The sequence below is a fragment of the Adiantum capillus-veneris genome, chromosome 11 (genome assembly GCF_014529385.1).
Source record: "Adiantum capillus-veneris isolate H3 chromosome 11, ASM1452938v2, whole genome shotgun sequence".
Lineage (NCBI taxonomy): Eukaryota > Viridiplantae > Streptophyta > Polypodiopsida > Polypodiales > Pteridaceae > Adiantum > Adiantum capillus-veneris.
In genome coordinates, this window is record NC_140941.1 from 6,345,536 (window position 1) to 6,363,381 (window position 17,846).

The 17,846-nt window shown below is 44.5% G+C and overlaps 1 protein-coding gene across 1 annotated transcript in view; it reads left to right on the forward strand.

Moving 5' to 3' along the window:
* PRL1 (pleiotropic regulatory locus 1) overlaps positions 1-1,696 on the forward strand; it is a 90,718-nt gene extending 89,022 nt beyond the window's left edge. The window contains exons 11-17 of the mRNA XM_086522797.1: positions 63-146; positions 228-288; positions 366-432; positions 506-583; positions 781-845; positions 924-1,001; positions 1,122-1,696. Of these exons, the coding sequence (XP_086378923.1) occupies positions 63-146; positions 228-288; positions 366-432; positions 506-583; positions 781-845; positions 924-1,001; positions 1,122-1,294 (606 nt within the window). The 3' untranslated portion in view covers positions 1,295-1,696. The remainder of the gene's footprint in view (positions 1-62; positions 147-227; positions 289-365; positions 433-505; positions 584-780; positions 846-923; positions 1,002-1,121) is intronic.
* Positions 1,697-17,846: the final 16,150 nt, after the last annotated feature.

Below are 17,846 nucleotides of genomic sequence, written 5' to 3' on the forward strand. Positions count from 1 at the left end.
TAGTTCTCCACCGCTTGTCAAATTAGTGCGAGCTGGTTTCAGTTGTCCTTACTTTGGCGCAGGTTTGGGATATGCGTACAAAAGCCCAAGTTCATGCCTTATCGGGGCATGAAAATACTGTGTGCTCAATTATAACTCAAGCCGTGGTATGTATGTAAGTTTCTATCAGGATGTATGTTCTCAATTTGTTCTCCTTTATATTCCTCGTTTTGTTCTTGTTTTGCTAGGACCCTCAAGTTGTTACTGGGTCTCATGATACAACCATCAAACTCTGGGATCTTGCTGCAGGTTGGAGTTGTTTGGCTTCATTTACTTGCGTCAAAATATGGTACATTGTTACTGATCTCTACTGGCTTACTATGCAGGCAAATCCATGTCGACCCTCACTTTTCATAAGAAATCTGTTCGAGCACTAGCAATGCATCCTTTTGAGTGAGTACAACCTCTTTGCAATTTCTAATATCAAGAATCACTTCTCAGTCCTAACTTTGTTACCTCTGAAAAGGTCCTCTTTTGCATCTGCTTCTGCTGACAATATCAAGAAGTTCAGACTTCCCAAGGGTGAATTTTTACATAATATGCTGTAAGTGATGAAAACTTTAGCCTGAGTTGTGGTAATTCTTTGCATTGAAGGGGAAAAGAGTAAGCGTGCTGTATGGGCTTGCAGCATGTGTGTACGCGGCTGCTTTTTTCCGTCTTTATCGGCTCCAGTGCGAGTGCAATGAATATTCAAAAGTTTTTGTTCAGGAGTAGATTTTCTAAGAATTTGTTTATTAACAGGGCGCAACAACGGACAATTGTGAATTGCATGGCCATAAATGAAGAGAATGTGCTGGTATCAGGAGGTATGTTCAACGTAATTATACTAAGGTTTAGGCAATGTGTAGGGCAGACAACTCAGATGGGAAGCTCTGATCTTGTAGGCGATAATGGAAGCATTTGGTTCTGGGATTGGAAAAGTGGCCATAACTTTCAGCAAACACAGACAATTGTTCAGCCTGGTGGGTAACTTTCTTGATCTGTTATGTTTGTGATATTGTGTCTTATGGATTTTGGTATCGTGTCTCATGGTGTTGAAGGTTGTAGGCACAGTGGCTGAATGTATGGTATGTGTTTTGCAGGATCCCTTGACAGTGAAGCAGGCATCTATGCATCGTCCTTCGATGTTACAGGGACGAGGCTGGTTACTTGTGAGGCTGACAAGACAATAAAGATGTGGAAAGAGGATGAGAATGCGACTCCAGAGACACATCCTCTGAACTTCAAGCCTCCGAAAGAAATGCGGCGGTTTTAGACACAAGTAGCCTCTTTGCCAAGGATTTAATTTATATGTTTCCGTACTGAAGGGAGAGGTAAAGGGGGAGCTGTAACAGTCGTGGTGAGCGTCAGGAATCTGAGGCTGTATGAAGGCTCCAGTAAGTTCAGCTACTCGGGCAGTACATGTTTTTGTCATTCAGGGCAATACGCAACTATGTAAGACTGTGCAAGTTTTTGGCACTGTGAGCTGGCAGAGAGGTCAGCAGTGTCTGTGGTCCGACTGTTGTGAAGGCACTTCATAGAAACAGCTGGTTTAGAGTGCTCTCTTTCAATCAGCCCCCATAATGGGGGCTCCTTGGTTAAACAGTGGCTATGTGTAATTGGCCAACATAAATTTCATTTTTTTCTCAGAAGCAAATCACTCTGACAGTTGTATAGATATAGGTTGTTCAGTATTTGGACCAAATTGCACACGTGAAGGTGCCTTGAGACATTTCCACCCGTTTGGTGGTGGCAGCGGCAAGTTTTTACTTGCACAATCCAAGGTCCTGAGGCTTTGCTTGATGTTCAGCTGGGTGAGATGTGGGCTTTCATCTCCCCATACCAGCATGTTGTATCTCCTTGTATGGCTAGCTGTCGAGAGAAATTAAGTGCTATGCGAGCATATCTGTCTCTAGGAAGTGCCCATGTGCGGTTTATGAAGGAGACTGATCTGGTGAGCGTCTCCACCACAAGTTGGGGGGGGGGGGGGGGGGGGGGGCGTTAGCTCTGCTCGGATAATGGCCCGTGGTACTGATGCCTCGGCTCTAATGAGCCGTGAGATCATAGAGACGAGAGGTTTCTCCATGTTCCCCCATCCATCTGAGCGACCCGGCCTCCCGTGGTGATCCAGTGAAGGTCCCCATATGTCGGTTCCATAGAGCAATGCTGAAGCCACCAAGGTGTCAAAGAGCCAGAGCTTCGTCCGGGGCTCTTGAAATTGAACCTACGAACATATCCTCCCTCTCCAATCTACCCAATGCTGCGTGGGCTCTAGTAAGTAACCACTCCAAGGTAAGTGTATGCGTCTGTGTACTCCACAGTCTCCTGGCCGTATGTGAATGTAGGTGCTAACCTCCTGATCCACTGTGGGGTGGTATTAAACACCATAACCTTGGTTTTACCCAGGCTGACAGACAAACCACTTTCGTGGGCAAACGTATGCAAAGCATCCAATTGACGTTGCATTCCTTCTGGGGATTCGGAGATCAACACTATTTCATCAGCATATAACAAAAGTGGAATCCATGTCCCTGCCAACTGATCACCTTTATCCCTATCGTTGTCAATGTAGTCAAAAACCTCATCCACATACATACCGAAAAGAGTAGGAGAGAGCAGGCAGACCTACTTCACCCCAATAGTGGAGTGAACCGGTGTAGAACGTCCCTCCGGGGTGTGTACATGCCCTACTACTGATCTGTACAATGCCATGATCCCCCAAATGAGTTTTGTGGGTACTCCCATTTCCTGTAGTCTGCGCATCACTCTAGCTCTGGGTACCGTGTCGAAAGCTTTGCGGAAGTCCACAAAGCTACAATAGATACGTCTCCCATGAGATCTGCCTTCTTCGATGATGGCCTTGAGTGTTAGGATATGGTCAAGAGTAGAGAAGCCTCTCCTGAATCCTGGCTGCCCAGTTGCACGTATCCCTTCCCTCTTTGCCCATCTACTCAGCTGTTGCTCCAGAATGGATGTATACAACCGTGCCAGTGTGCGCCCAATCATAATAGTGCGATAATTCCCAGGCTCCATAGGGTCTCTTGATTTGAAGATAGGTACGATCGTAGATAGGCTCCAAGAGTCTCATAGGCCCTCACACATGGCCCAGTTAAACATAACTACTAGAAGCTCTGCTAGTAGGTCTTTGGCATGCATGAAATGCTCAGCGACGACTAGGCCATCATGATCATATGCTCTCCCAGTCTTCATCATGTCAATAGCTTTCTTCACCATCTCAGCGGTGAAAAAGACACATGCGTGTGGGCATGGATCGGGGGGGTTGGGGAGGGCCGGCTGTCTAGGTACTGTGTACAAAGATGATGCGTACTGCCCCCAGGTCTCTGTGGAGGAAATAGCGGGCGGGGGGGGGGACTGCTCATGAAAGAGGCGCCACGCCTCACGCGAGTCCTAACTCAAGTATAGCTGATATAGATCCTGCTCGAGTCGAGCCAAAAAAGCCATACAGAATCCGTCTCCCGTGTGAATGTGTAGCGAGTAGGGGTTGCTACTCCTGGCTTATGTGCTACACTGCACTGGAAGGAGATGGTCATCGACAGCAGAGCATGATTCACTGCCACCCCCATTGGTCTGGGCTCAACTGTGAGATCCTGGATACTAGAGATGAGATTCGGCTGTGCCATGACATAGTCCACTGTGCTGGCTCCATGTCTGTGTGGGAAGCATGCCACTCCCCCCGAGCCCCGCCCTTTGTGCTTTGAGCGTGTCTCCTGTCTGTAGGCCGTCTCCCACCTGTATCCACTGATGTGAGGCATGGATTGCCCTGGGGCCTGGTGTGTCTCAGAGTAAAAGATGATGTCTCTTCTAGTAAAGCTATCCTCAAAGGCACCCACATCAAGACGCATAGATCCATTGCAGTTCCAGGCAGCTACTTTGAGTGTGGTCCCATAAGTCTCGCACCGTCATGTGGAACGTCGTTCTAGTATTACCACTTTTCCATCTCGGTAAAAAGCGATCTTGCCTTTTCTCTTGCCGCTCTAATCTCCGGCATTACTTCCTGCATATGAGCGATCTGCGAGAGGGTGAGATCATCCCCGAGAAAGATGCCAGTCTCTTTAAGAGTTGGTCTTTTCTTCAAGAATGACTTCTTTGCTTCCATGGAGGGAAAACGGAGGATGAGTGCTCTTTCTTTTGAGGTTTCTCCACTGCTTCCATTTTTCTTTATGTTGCCCACTCTCCATGCCCTCGTGTGCGTCGGCTCATGAATCCCCATCAAGGCTATGAGTTCTTTTACTTCTTCGTCCACATTGCCTTTGTCTTTAAGACCGCAAATTCTCACATGTAAAGCGCGCAAAAAGTCTCGCACCGTTATGTGGAGCGTCGTTTTAGTATTACCACTTTTCCGTCTCGGTAATAAGCGATCTTGCCTTTTTCCCTTGCCGCTCTAATCTCCGGCATTACTTCTTGCATATGAGCGATCTGCGAAAGGGTGAGATCGTCCCCGAGAAAGATGCCAGTCTCCTTAAGAGTTGGTCTTTTCTTCAAGAATGACTTCTTTGCTTCAATGGAGGGAAAATGGAGGATGAGCGCTCTTTCTTTTGAGGTTTCTCCACTGCTTCCATTTTTCTTTATGTTGCCCACTCTCCATGCCCTTGTGTGCGTCGGCTTATGAATCCCCATCAAGGCTGTGAGTTCTTTTACTTCTTCGTCCACATTGCCTTTGTCTTAAAGACCGCAAATTCTCACATGTAAAGCGTGCACCCTTCTCCTCTGCTCCTCCTCTAGTGTCTGATTAATGATGTTGTTGGGTGTGGGCATGGGCGTTATCTCCTTGCCTTTTCCTTTCTTGGCCACCTTGATCCATTTCTCGGCTTCGTCCGCCTTCTGTTGAGTTTTGGTAAGAACATCCACCCTTTATGCTGCTCTTCTCCTTCTTTGATGGCCCGTACTTGCTCCTTGATCGTGTTGATTTCTTCGATTACCGAGGGTTGCAGTTCGCCCTCTTCCAGTGTGTTTCTTGATCGTGCTTCGGCGAGCTCTTTCTTGAGTGATGCGATCTCTTCCTCTTGGGTCGTCACTCGGTCTTACAGCGTGCTTATCTTGCTCTCTTTGATCAGCACGCGTCCTTCGAGTATGTTTATTGTGTCCCATAGATTGCGGTTCATCTTGGTCATGATCTCCGTCATCTCCTCTTTGCATTTTTGAATGGCATCCTCTAGGGGGTCGGCTTTATCGTTCATCTTCCTCATGCTTGATCGTCGTCCGCAAGGGAGTTAGGTGTATGTGTGCACCGCACCCACCCTAGCAGCAGGCACGGCGGCTGGGAGTCATTGGATGTACGTGTGCACCCACACTGGCGGCGATCGCGACGAGTGGTGGAGCGCGAGGCGGTGTGGCCAGGTCTCCTCAATATGCTCAGTTGTGTAGTTGTGTGTGTGTGAGTGTGTGTCAAAAACAAAAGTGAAGGAGGTGGGGGAGGGGGGATAAAGTATGGTAGAAATGAAATGAAATGAAATGTTATATTAAAGTCTTCAAAAGGCCATAATGACCTATGAGGCCCGAAACTTACAAAGCGGTGGGGGCGGGAGCGGGGGCGGGGTTCAAAGGAAAAAAAAATATATAAAAAAAAATAAAATAAAGTTTTTAACTCCCTACGCGTGAAAGGAAAAGAGGGGGGGTAGGGGGGGATAACCTACGCGTAGGAGAGGGGGGGGAGACATGCTACGCGTAGAAAGTTGGGGGGGGGGGGGGGGGGGGGGGTGCGTGGGCGGGTGAACAGGGCGCCACGGGGGGGTGGGCGCGCAAGCAAGGCAGGGGAGCAGGCGCAAGCAGCGGGGGTGCGAGGGGCAGCGGGTGACGGGCAGGGCGGGCGCGAGGGTGCAGCAGAGGAATAGATCGCGTCACTCAAGAAAGAGCTCGCCGAAGCACGATCAAGAAACACACTGGAAGAGGGTGAACTGCAACCCTCAGTAATCGAAGAAATCAACACGATCAAGGAGCAAGTACGAGCCATCACAGAAGGAGAAGAGCATCATAAAGAAATGACGACTTCTTGGGTGGATGTTCTCACAAAAACTCAACAGAAGGCGGACGAAGCCGAGAAATGGATCAAGGTGGCCAAGAAAAGAAAAGGCAAGGAGATAACGCCCACACCCAACCAACATCATTAATCAGACACTAGAGGAGGAGCAGAGGAGAAGAGTGCGCGCTTTACATGTGAGAATTTGCGGTCATAAAGACAAAGGCAATGTGGACGAAGAAGTAAAAGAACTCACAGCCTTGATGGGGATTCATGAGCTGACACACACAAGGGCATGGAGAGTGGGCAACATAAAGAAAAATGGAGGTAGTGGAGAAACCTCAAAAGAAAGAGCACTCATCCTCCGTTTTCCCTTCATGGAAGCAAAGAAGTCATTCTTGAAGAAAAGACCAACTCTTAAAGAGACTGGCATCTTTCTCGGGGATGATCTCACCCTCTCGCAGATCGCTCATATGCAGGAAGTAATGCCGGAGATTAGAGCGGCAAGGGAAAAAGGCAAGATCGCTTTTTACCGAGACAGAAAAGTGGTAATACTAGAACGACGCTCCACATGACCGTGCGAGACTTATGGGACCACACTCAAAGTAGCTGCGTGGAACTGCAATGGATCTATGTGTCTTTATGTGGGTGCCTTTGAGGATAGCTTTATTGGAAGAGACATCATCTTTTACTCTGAGACACACCATGCCCCAGGGCAATCCATGCCTCACATCAGTGGATACAGGTGGGAGACGACCTACAGACAGGAGACACGCTCAGAGCACAGAGGGCGGGGCTCGAGGGGATCACTGTATTCATCTCTTGTTACAAGCACTTGTCCCGATGAACAGGAAGTGAAACTCAAAGCCAAGTTAAAGGATCTTGTGGATATCACCAAGGACGCGGGTTCATGTGTGCGATGAGCCACAAGTTTCGTGGCCAAGTCAATTTGCTTCAAGTGGAGCTGAACAAATAGGAGGAATTGAGGGCCGTGAAGAAAGCATGGGAACACAAGATGACAAGAAAAGAGATTGTTCTCCTCAAAGGCAAGGTGATGTTTGTATGAGGCTAGCCCTTGAGTAGAAGGAGTAATGAACATACGCACCATCCAGCAAGAGCTACCAAGATTATTGCTTCAAACGTAGAGGAGAAGATTGCTACAAAGAAAGGTGGATGCATGGAGGGGGTGAAGAAAACCTTAACAAAAAGGTATGGGAAGAATCACAAAAAGAGCAATTACAGATTATGCACACTATTGTGGAGAAGATGAGGTAAGCTTGCCGTCTCAACATTTGTATCATCGGCATACTCGAGAAGATTACACTTTTGAAGTAGATGGAAAGACCCCATGCAAGAAGATTGGCTGTAAGTAAGAGGAGTCCCTCACCTTTAGAAAAGCTTGGAGAGCCAACAAAGACATAACCAAGAAGAAGAGTCTTATGATACAATTTTGGAGTGAGATATAGAAGACCGTTTATATGCATAAGAGGGTAATGTTATGCACCGCATGTTACCATATAGATGTGGTAGTGATGTGTGTAAACACACTTACGATCACTATCTTATCTTTCCATTGCACACTAAGTAATACACTCTCTATTGTGGGATGAGGATTGCAAACCTATTGCGCTCCCATGGAAACATGTTTGAAATTGCGGATCCCCATGGACGCACCCATCGTGACTTGAGGCAGTGACGAAGGGTAGAATATGATACTTCTCACTCAAACACATGATGGCCTTGAACGGGGCCTATGGAGGGCACGGGTATGGAAGTCCGTATATCGACATAACACTTCTCAAGGATCAAGGGCGATGCCAATCTTAACTAAGGAGAGCTACAAGGGAGGATACACATCATCACGTGGGAGTCAAAGGCCTACTTTATAAGGATCAGACTATAGCTACATTAGGAGAGCTTCATATAGATTGGTTTGTGCTATTGCGACCCCCCGGAGTCAAAATTTGGATGCAAAGGAACGAGACTCACTAGAGGAGGAAGGTGAAACACTCTCACCATATTTGTAGGGGAGATCAAGGATTATTCTAGCCTCTGCAAGGTCTTCCTTGTGGAGACTTTAATAGGTGAACATAGAGCAAGCATTGTACGACCTTGAGGAGTCCACAATGCTACACCCCTTTGATAAGACCATTAGAGAGTACCTCAAAAAACTCAATGAAATTCACAACTTATGGACGACACCTGCTAAGATTGGGATCATAACACCATCTTGCTATTTATAACAAGATGGCTCCATGTCTAGATTTGAGAGGTCTTACACGTATCCCACCACCGGTCTTAAAGGAAGGTATCACAGTTGACTACATTCTTGATCTAGGGAGACAACATGTTTGATTACATCCATACATCTCTCTCCCTTGACAACACACCCCCACCACACACACCATCTGCATGCACCTCACACATCACCATATACTTCGCACACAATTTGTCTTATATCTACACTTAGCACATCTATGACATCAATTACCAGGTAGAGTCCTCAACACCACTTGAGACACTCACTACCCAGCTCCCTTCCATTTTTGCAAACATCAAGCCTCAATAGCTTTCCACACCATATTGCTCAAGCAACACTACATACTCCGAGGTTGTCTCAAAATATATGGTATGATGACAGAGAACTATACAGATGACTGCATATAGTGAGTGAGATAAGGACTTGATCGATAGGGAAAAAGGTAGGATTTTGAGAAGCTCCAAGAGCTAGACCCCCTATATAAATTGCATTCTTATGGTACTTAAAAAACCCCTATGCTAAAATGAGAACATGAATAGATTGACTCGTTTTTTTAATGAATTAACGGGTTTTCTTTTTAATGGTTAAAAAAACACCCCATTGTTAATGTATCTTCATTAAATTGCTTAAATTTTTAAATATAAAAACCCTTCTTCTTCACAACTCACGTGCCATATTAACATGATTATATACCAAACCCCCCGCCCTACGGACGTCGACTACAGGAACCCCATCCAACCAACCCCCATTGACAAACCATAGATGAGATGAATTTGTACACAGACTCTACCAAGTTCTTGGACAGCCACCAATTCCAAAGCCTCCATACTCATGCCAGGCTACGTCTACTTTCATTACATTTGCAGTGCTAGAGAGGGATAATCGTCACATGCAGCAAGGTCGTTTCTTAAATCACACATGCATGCAAAGTGAGCACCTCATATACGTCATAGCTGCCCCATTCATTGACTTGCTCTTTAGTAGAGCATCAGTAAAGGGATTACCCACGGAGTGGACTAGGCACACTAATTTGCCTATCAAAAAGTCAAGGGGCACCCTAGCCAAACTCTTATGTGAAGTGATTGAGGCACATTCGAGTTCAGATGCACAAAGAAAGGGCCTACGAACCACATCAAATGATGATTTTAGACAATCCTTCTCTTACCATAGACTACATCACTTTGCATTGCTTGAAGAATCAAGAAAAGACACAAAAGGGGTGACTACACTTCTACTTTGTGGATTTTTGTCAACCTTTCAACATAGTCCCACGTGACGAACTCTTCCACCACCTACAAACACTTGGTGCTCCATCCAAGATGATCTCTCTATGAGCATGTGACAGAATGAGTATGTTGCGGAGGAGGAACCTCAAAGCCCATTGTTGTGCAAACCATTCTCACCACTTTTGTTTGGCTTCTACATCGATGACATATAAGAGTACATTCTTTGTGTAGAAGGGATGGGGGTTGAGTTAATACGTGCACCATTTCATATTTTGCTATATGATGATTATGTTGTCTTGGTACATGAGCCATGGGAAGGACTAAATTCCTGGCTTTGGATGAGCTGATTTTTCATACATCTAGACAAGTCATGAGTAGGGCCCTATTCACAATAGGTAGAGGGAAAGTTGAGGTTCTAGGCTCATTTGGATACCTTGGGATTACTTTTACAACCACCACATGCAAATTTCTTAGTGGGGCGGGCATAGCCAAAGATAGTAGGCTCACTAGAGGGTATGTTTGATAAGCAATGCTACCACCAAGCGCACTTCTGGGAGACCCCACAAAGGGGTGTCTTCTTGACATCCTTGCCATGGTGTATGTAGCAACAATTTAAGTCTTACATCTTCATGGTGGACACAAGTTAAGAGACCATAATATTAGGATATTCGAGCATGAATTATCACCATAGCTCATGCAGACAAAAAGTTGTACAACCAAGAGGAGTGTTATTGATAAAAAAAGACTTTATATTTTAAATAACCACAATGGCTATTACATGCATGAAAATAGGAGGTTTTATCGCTAACAACTTCCCCTATAAATAGACATAGACTTCTGAGAAATTGATAGACAACATGCGGTAGAGATTAACTATGACTCTTGTCTCTATATACTAAGGAAGGTGAGCCGTCAAAAAACGATGGGAGCCCCTCCCCCCCCAAAAGGTTGCAGGCCCCACGACTGTTTCTTCTGGAGGACAGGTCACACACTCATTTCTAATAACCACAAGGGTTATTGGCATGCATGCAAATGCAAACTAATTGGAGGAGTTTTTTTATAACAGAAAGTTCCGACAAGTTCCTAACAGCGAGAAGCTTAACGCAATACAACCAATCTGAGCATAAAAACATGGCTTGCATGGGTGCCTCTGCTGGAGGCCCGCCCCTTGTCATTGAGCAAGGTAAGTCCACACAAACCCAGAAAGGAGACAAATCCATACCGAAAACGAGGACCTACCAAGGAAAACCTTTCCAGCAGTTGGAGGATCAAGCAGCCATCAACGCCACCGAACTAAGGCTATAGTCACATGAGGCTTAGTTATCACTTATATATAACTATGTCAACCACCAAACAGAGCATTGAATGAATAACTCAACCTCATGCAAGAGGCTTAGTTATTCATTCAACCTCCCAACTATGCCTTGAACTTCACAACTATGCCAAAATTGGCATAGTTACAAAGTGCATGTAACAAGAATGAAGCTTAGTTATCAATTCAAATTATTGATAACTAAGCCTTGGGTGACCATAGCTTGAGCACCGAAAGCACCTCCGGCACACCAACCTTGGACCCGATCGAAGAGTTCACGAGGAGAAGCCCAACCACGAGGACACCGACACATGTGGAGCCCTTCTTCAGCATTTCGCAAGCCCTGCATCATGCACTTGTCGTGATTGATATCGAGGGGTGTCCAACCACCACATGGGAAGTGGCCTCACAGCTGCTATGGAAGCCCCGAACATCAACACTTGCACCAAGCCTGACGCAGACGGAGTATTTCCTTCCAATGATACAAAAAAAACTAGGTAGGTTGCCGCTTCAAGAGGGAGAGGTGGAGCTACTCAGCCAGGTTCCCCCCAGGCTGCTCGGGCCTCCTTGTCCACTCCCCTCTCGAACCATAGTGTCATAGCAAAACCTAGAGCTCTCAACTCCCCGTTGAAATGGGTAACAACACGGCATGATGATCTTTAGCATAATTTGCCACAAATGGAGTGAAGCTGGCAACACCACCCATATTAGTGCATACGTCATCTAGTGCAAACAACGCAAGTGCTAATTTTTTTAGATCTTTTAATTCGAGCCTTTTGATACAACTTGATTTTGAGCCCTTTTTTTTTAATAAAGAGCTTCAATATCTCAAGTCGGGCTATGTCACCCAAACAACTTGATTGCTTTTTTCGGCCAAAGGCCTTAGTATCCATATGGGTGAAGGTCATTCACATTTGTTTGCTTGACAGAGTGTCCTTTTAAAAATTGAAGAGAAAGAAAGCATTTCCTTTCCAATGCTACTTCCCAAGGCTACTTCAATTATTTTTTGGCATGCTGAAAAAAACTTGAAAGAACAAAGGATTGAAGAGTTTTAGTAGGAGTTTGATCCATAATGTGAAGTATTGATTCAATAAAAAAAAATTAATATAGTACGGACATACTCTCACACACTATATTAGCTTTACATACTTGCTCGCACGATAGAAAAATGTATTAAGCGAGAATATTCTCATTTGCCCCCCCCCACCCCCTCTCCTTCTCTCTCTCTCTCTCTCTCTCTCTCTCACACACACACACACACACACACGACTTGTGCTCTAGGTCTCTTTTTGTCCCTTGCTCTCTCTCTCTCTCTCTCTCTCTCTCTCTCTCTCTCTCTCTCTCTCTCTCTCTCTCTCTCGTACGCGCACGCGCACACACAATATTTGCATTCTAATCGCTCTTCTTCACGTGAAATTTTTTATGGTGGGACTACAAAGCGCGGGGTGCACAAAGGAGCCAATTATCTCGCATAGTATCTGCATTCTAATCACCCTTCTTCACGTGAAAAGTTTTGTAGTGGGACTACAAAGCGCGAGGTGCACAGAGGAGCCAATTATTTTGCAAGCCTGAGAGAGAGAGAGAGAGACAGAGATATAAAAAGGGAAAGTATGCCCCATTTCCATGTGGCCTACCTACCTCCTCGTCTTTCATTTGCCTTCCCTGAGTCCCTTGTAAACCATTCTTTTTTTCATATCAAATTAATACCACCATTTTTCTCCAGTTGGTACCCCCTTCTTATGAAGAGTCCTTTTATTTAAAGACTTCACAAAGATTCAATTTATTAAATTATTGAATTGATTTATCATTCTCTACGCTTATTAAATCTATCTTTTTTAATGAAAACATTAATATATTCTTTTGTTGTAGTTTTTAATGTGTTTTATATTTTATTGCTTTTATTTTATTTTGTTTTCAAATAATAATGTGTAATGTGCACCTTTCACCTTATTATTTGAGTGGAACCTTTTCGAGATTATGGTTGGGTTCACGAGAGCCGATGAAAGACATGCAAAAAGGAATGAGTCTTCACCATGGAGGTTGTTCATTGGCACAAAAAGAAATTATATTTCTCTAAACCCACAAAAAAATTAGCACGCCTTCCCCCCTTCGGAAGAGCAGTTCTACCGTCCACTTTTCAGCATGAAACGTGGATCGGTGTAATTGAATGGAATCCAACAGCTACATACTCAACAACAATACCACTACACTACAACTCATTGGACATCAAAATTGTACATAATAAATTTTATAGAGCTACCTGTTGGGGTATAAAGCCCAATGTGGTCGCCCAGGTAAGTGGACAGGCCGCCAAGTATGTACACATATTCTTTTGTTAAAACCTAATAAGAACTCACTATGCTCTACACATTACAGTAGAGCGAGTTCACCATATCGTCGTGCTCTTCTTCTCGCACTCTCTCTCTCGCGTCGCACTTCCACTCGTACTCCTTCAACTGGTATTAGAGCTCAGTTCGAGGCTCGGGGCAGCATTTGCAGGTATGCAGAAGGGCTGGTGCTCTCAGAATTTCATTCTGAGGTTATCTTGGCCACCGTTCGGCTTCGACAAAGCTCTGCACATGCCATTTTCGACTACGTGGTCTTGGCGGGTGCAGATCCGACTCTGCAAATTTGGGGTTTCGGCCTACGATTGCAAGTGCTCAGGATATCTGCACTTCCAAAGTGTTGATTTGTGGCTGTTTACACAACGAAGGATGGCTCATAGTTCTTGAAGGCGTGTCACATACGACACGGGCGCACCTACACACAGACTGTAGGCGACATCCACTAGTTCATCAGGTAGCTTGTGTATGCTGCTTGATATTCCAGATTTCATCCTGACATTGCAGGTACTTCCACATGGGATGTATTGTCAGAGATGATGTATGTCTGTTGAGGGGTTGCTGGCTGTGAGTCACGCAGCAAACAACCGCCGTAGCGGTTACAGCATATAGTGGGAAATTTGTGGATGTATGACTTTGTGGGAAGTCTATGTATTGTCAGATTTACTGCAGCCTTTGTTGAGGGTCGAGTGAGGTTTTATTGAGCTGGGGATTCTCGAATATTGAGATCCTTTCGGTGATACAGGTCTTGGAGCGATCCCTCGAGCACCCTTAGATAGGCAGCTAGGATGTATTGACTATGAGTTAGACAGTTGGGATTGCATCTTTGCTTTACTGCCGTTGAGGCATTGTCGCAGTCTATGCTTACAGGACAGTGAGAGACAGTACAGGTGCAAGACAGGTTTACCCACAGCTTACAGTGTTAGAGAGATAGTGGTTTTTTGAGCTGTTTTTTGTTTGTTTTTTAGTACACCATAGCCATTTTACAAAGGAGACTTTGTCAAAATTTTTGCAGAATCTGAAGCTTTCTTGGTTCATTTGACAGGTTGATATTGGTTCAGAGGTCAGTTTACAGGGGAAACTCTGCCGAATTTTTCCCAGGAAAGTAAAACTACTGTGAAGCGTAGTTTTGGCTGGATCACAGGACACTGCTCTTTACAATATCAAGAAGCTGGATGGAACCAATTTCCCATTGTGGAAGAAGCAGATTTGGCACGTGTTGGTACAAAAGAAGAAGATAAAACCTATATAGCTCAAGGAGATAAAACCAGAAGATATGGACGAAGATGAATGGAGCGAAATGGATGAATTGGCACTTTCTACCATTATGTTAACTTTGGCAGAAAGCTTCACAGGTATACTGGCTTAAGAAGCTTCTTGACTTGAAGATGAAAGAAGGGACACCTATGTCAAATCATCCGAATGAATTCAACACCATCTACAATCAATTGTCGGTTTATGAAGCATGGACAAAGCTGAGTGATCTTTATGAGAAACAGAGTGCAGCTTCACAGGTATTCTGGCTTAAGAAGCTTCTTGACTTGAAGATGAAAGAAGGGACACCTATGTCCAATGATCCGAATGAATTCAACACCATCTACAGTCAATTGTCAGCTCAAGGTGTCAAGTTTGATGAACCTGTTAGAGCTATGTTCCTGTTGATCACATTACCGGAAAGTTGGGACACTTTTCGCACAGCTTTGAGTAATTCTGCACCTCCAGATGGTTTGACCATAGCAGGTATAGAAGGCAGTCTGCTTACTGAAGAAACCAACAGAAAGACAATGGACAAAGGCAAAGGAACAGCCTTAGTTGTCAGGGGAAGGACCAAAGAAAAGGACAAAGATGGAAAGAGGAATGAGTCTCATAGCAAATCCCCCATTGCTAAAGGCAAGAGTGACATAGAATGCTACTATTGTGGCAAGAAGAGTCACATGAAAGCAGAAAAAGGCAAAGAGAAATCTGAAGACCATGGTGAGAAAAATAAGTCCTCAGTGAAGATTCAAGAAATAAATGTGACAAACACTGTTGCAGAGGGTGACAGTGTAGTGTCAGGAGACATCTACTTCTTGAAGAATACAATGGACTCAGCTCCTCTTACAGCATCTGATGGAAATGCACTGAGTGACTGGATTATAGACTCAGGGGCATCACTTCATGTGTCTCCAAACAAGGAGTGGTTTACCTCTTATGTGACCACTAAAGATCATGTTCGGCTAGGCAATGGGCAGACATGTGAGATCTTAGGTGTTGGAGATGTTCAATTGAAGTTTCAGTATGGCTCTTCTTTCACGTTGAAGAATGTGAGACATGTTCCCGCAATTACAAAGAGCTTGATCAACACAGGTTTACTTGATGATGCTGGCTACGTCACCACTTTTGGACAGAACATGTGGAAGATATCCAAGGGTTCTATGACAGTAGCACATGGAGTAAAGTCTGGAGGACTTTACATGATTTATGTATCAAATGTCTCTAAAAATGTAATCAATGTAACCGAGCAGCCGAACGTTTCTTTGTGGCATAGCCGGTTAGGACATATGTCCAAGAAGGGAATGGAAATCTTGTCTTGTTCTGGTTATTGGCCTGGCTTTTCATTTAATGATTTTGAATTCTGTGAACATTGTCTGTATGGTAAGCAAACACAGCAGCCACATAAGCATTACTCGAGGAAAGTATGCGTTTACTTTCTCAAGCACAAGGATGAAGCGTTTAGTGTTTTCAAAACGTTTGTGACACTTGTGGAGAATCAGAGTGGCAAGAAGCTTAAATGCTTACGCACTGACAATGATGGAGAGTATGTTTCAAAGGCCTTTCAGGACTTTTGTGAGTCAAAAGATATAAAACGTGAACTTACTACTCCTTACAATCCTCCTCAAAATGGTGTTGCTGAGAGGATGAATAGGACCATACAAGAGAAGGTCAGAAGTATGTTGTCTAATGCACAACTGCCAAATGGATTTTGGGCTGAAGCTGTATCAACAGGTGTTCATCTTATAAATAGATCTCTTAGCAAGGTTTTGCAGAAGGATTCAGTGGCAGAAATGGTATGGTCAGGCAAAATGCCCTCATACAAGCATCTCAGAGTCTTTGGCTGTGAGGCATACTCAAGTTCCAAAGGAATTTAGGAACAAACTTGAGCCAAAGAGTAGAAAGTGCATCTTTCTAGGCTATGGTAATTCTGGTGAGATGAGGTACAGACTTTGGGATCCCGAATCCAGAAAGGTTATCCGCAGCAATGATGTTCACTTTAATGAAGCCAAATATCATTCTAAACCAGAGAGGGTCGAGGAGATTAGAAGAGTTGCCTTCCAAGAAGATGAACCTTCACGTGCAAGACAAAATGTCAGGGCCCAAGAGGAGCAAGGACAGGATAGAGTGGAACCACAGGTTGTGGCTGAGCCTCAGCCACCTATTTTGCGTAAATCGGGACGGATCTCACGACCTCCTGATTGGTTTGTTCCCTCTATGAACTATGTCATGTTGATTGATTGCAATGAGCCTTGATGTTACAAGGAAGCAGTGCAAATGAAGGACTCCGGGAATTGGCAATTGGCCATGCAGTCAGAGATGACAGCTCTGCATAAAAACGAGACATGGAAGCTAGTTAAATTACCACAAGGCAAAAAGGCTCTACCTTGTAAATGGGTTTACAGGTATAAGATCACCGCTCATGCTAGTCAGCCAAAGTACAAAGCAAGGCTTGTTGCCAAGGGCTTTAAGCAAGAACAAGGCATTGACTTTGATGAAGTCTTCTCTCCGGTGGTCAAGATGACTACATTGAGATGCTTTCTTGCATTGGTTGCCATATTAGATTTGGTGTTGAACCAAATGGACATCAAGACAGCGTTCTTGCATGGTGATTTAGATGTGGAAATTTACATGCAGCAGCCAGAAGGGTTTGTTTAGAAAGGCAAGGAAGATTTGGTATGCCAGTTGTTAAAGAGTCTTTATGGCTTAAAACAATCACCGAGGGCATGGTACCATAAGTTCCACAAGTTTATGCTTTCTCAAGGCTACAAACGTAGTGAGTTCGATCACTGTCTATATACAAAGAAGGCTAAGGATGACAATTGGCTCATCCTTATTTTGTATGTGGATGACATGTTGATTGCTGGCAAGCACTTGGAAGATATTTCATCTTTGAAGTCAAAGATGGCAAAATCGTTTGACATGAAAGACATGGGTGAGGCAAGTCATATACTTGGTATGCGCATTGAGAGAGACAGATCAAAGAAATTGATTTGGTTATCTCATTCAGAGTATATTGACAAGGTTTTGCAACGTTTCAATATGGAGAAGGGAAAGGCATTGAGTGTTCCATTGCCACCATATGTGAAACTTAGCAAACAAGATTGTCCTGTGTCTAAGGAAGAACAGACTGAAATGGATAAGATTCCATATGCGTCTACAGTGGGTAGGTCAGGGTATGTCTTTACATTGGGTGGTGGAGCAGTATCATGGCGTTCTAGATTACAAGATTGTGTTACTCAGTCTACTACAGAGACTGAATATGTTGCAGCATCAGAGGCATGCAAAGAATCAATTTGGCTTAATCAAAGAAGAGATGCCTGTGTTATATTGTGATAGTCAAAGTGCTATACAATTGGCTCGCAATCCAGTTTATCACTCAAAGACAAAGCATGTGGATGTAAAGTATCATTTCATCAGGGAAATGCTCGAGGATAAGCAACTTCAACTTGTCAAAGTT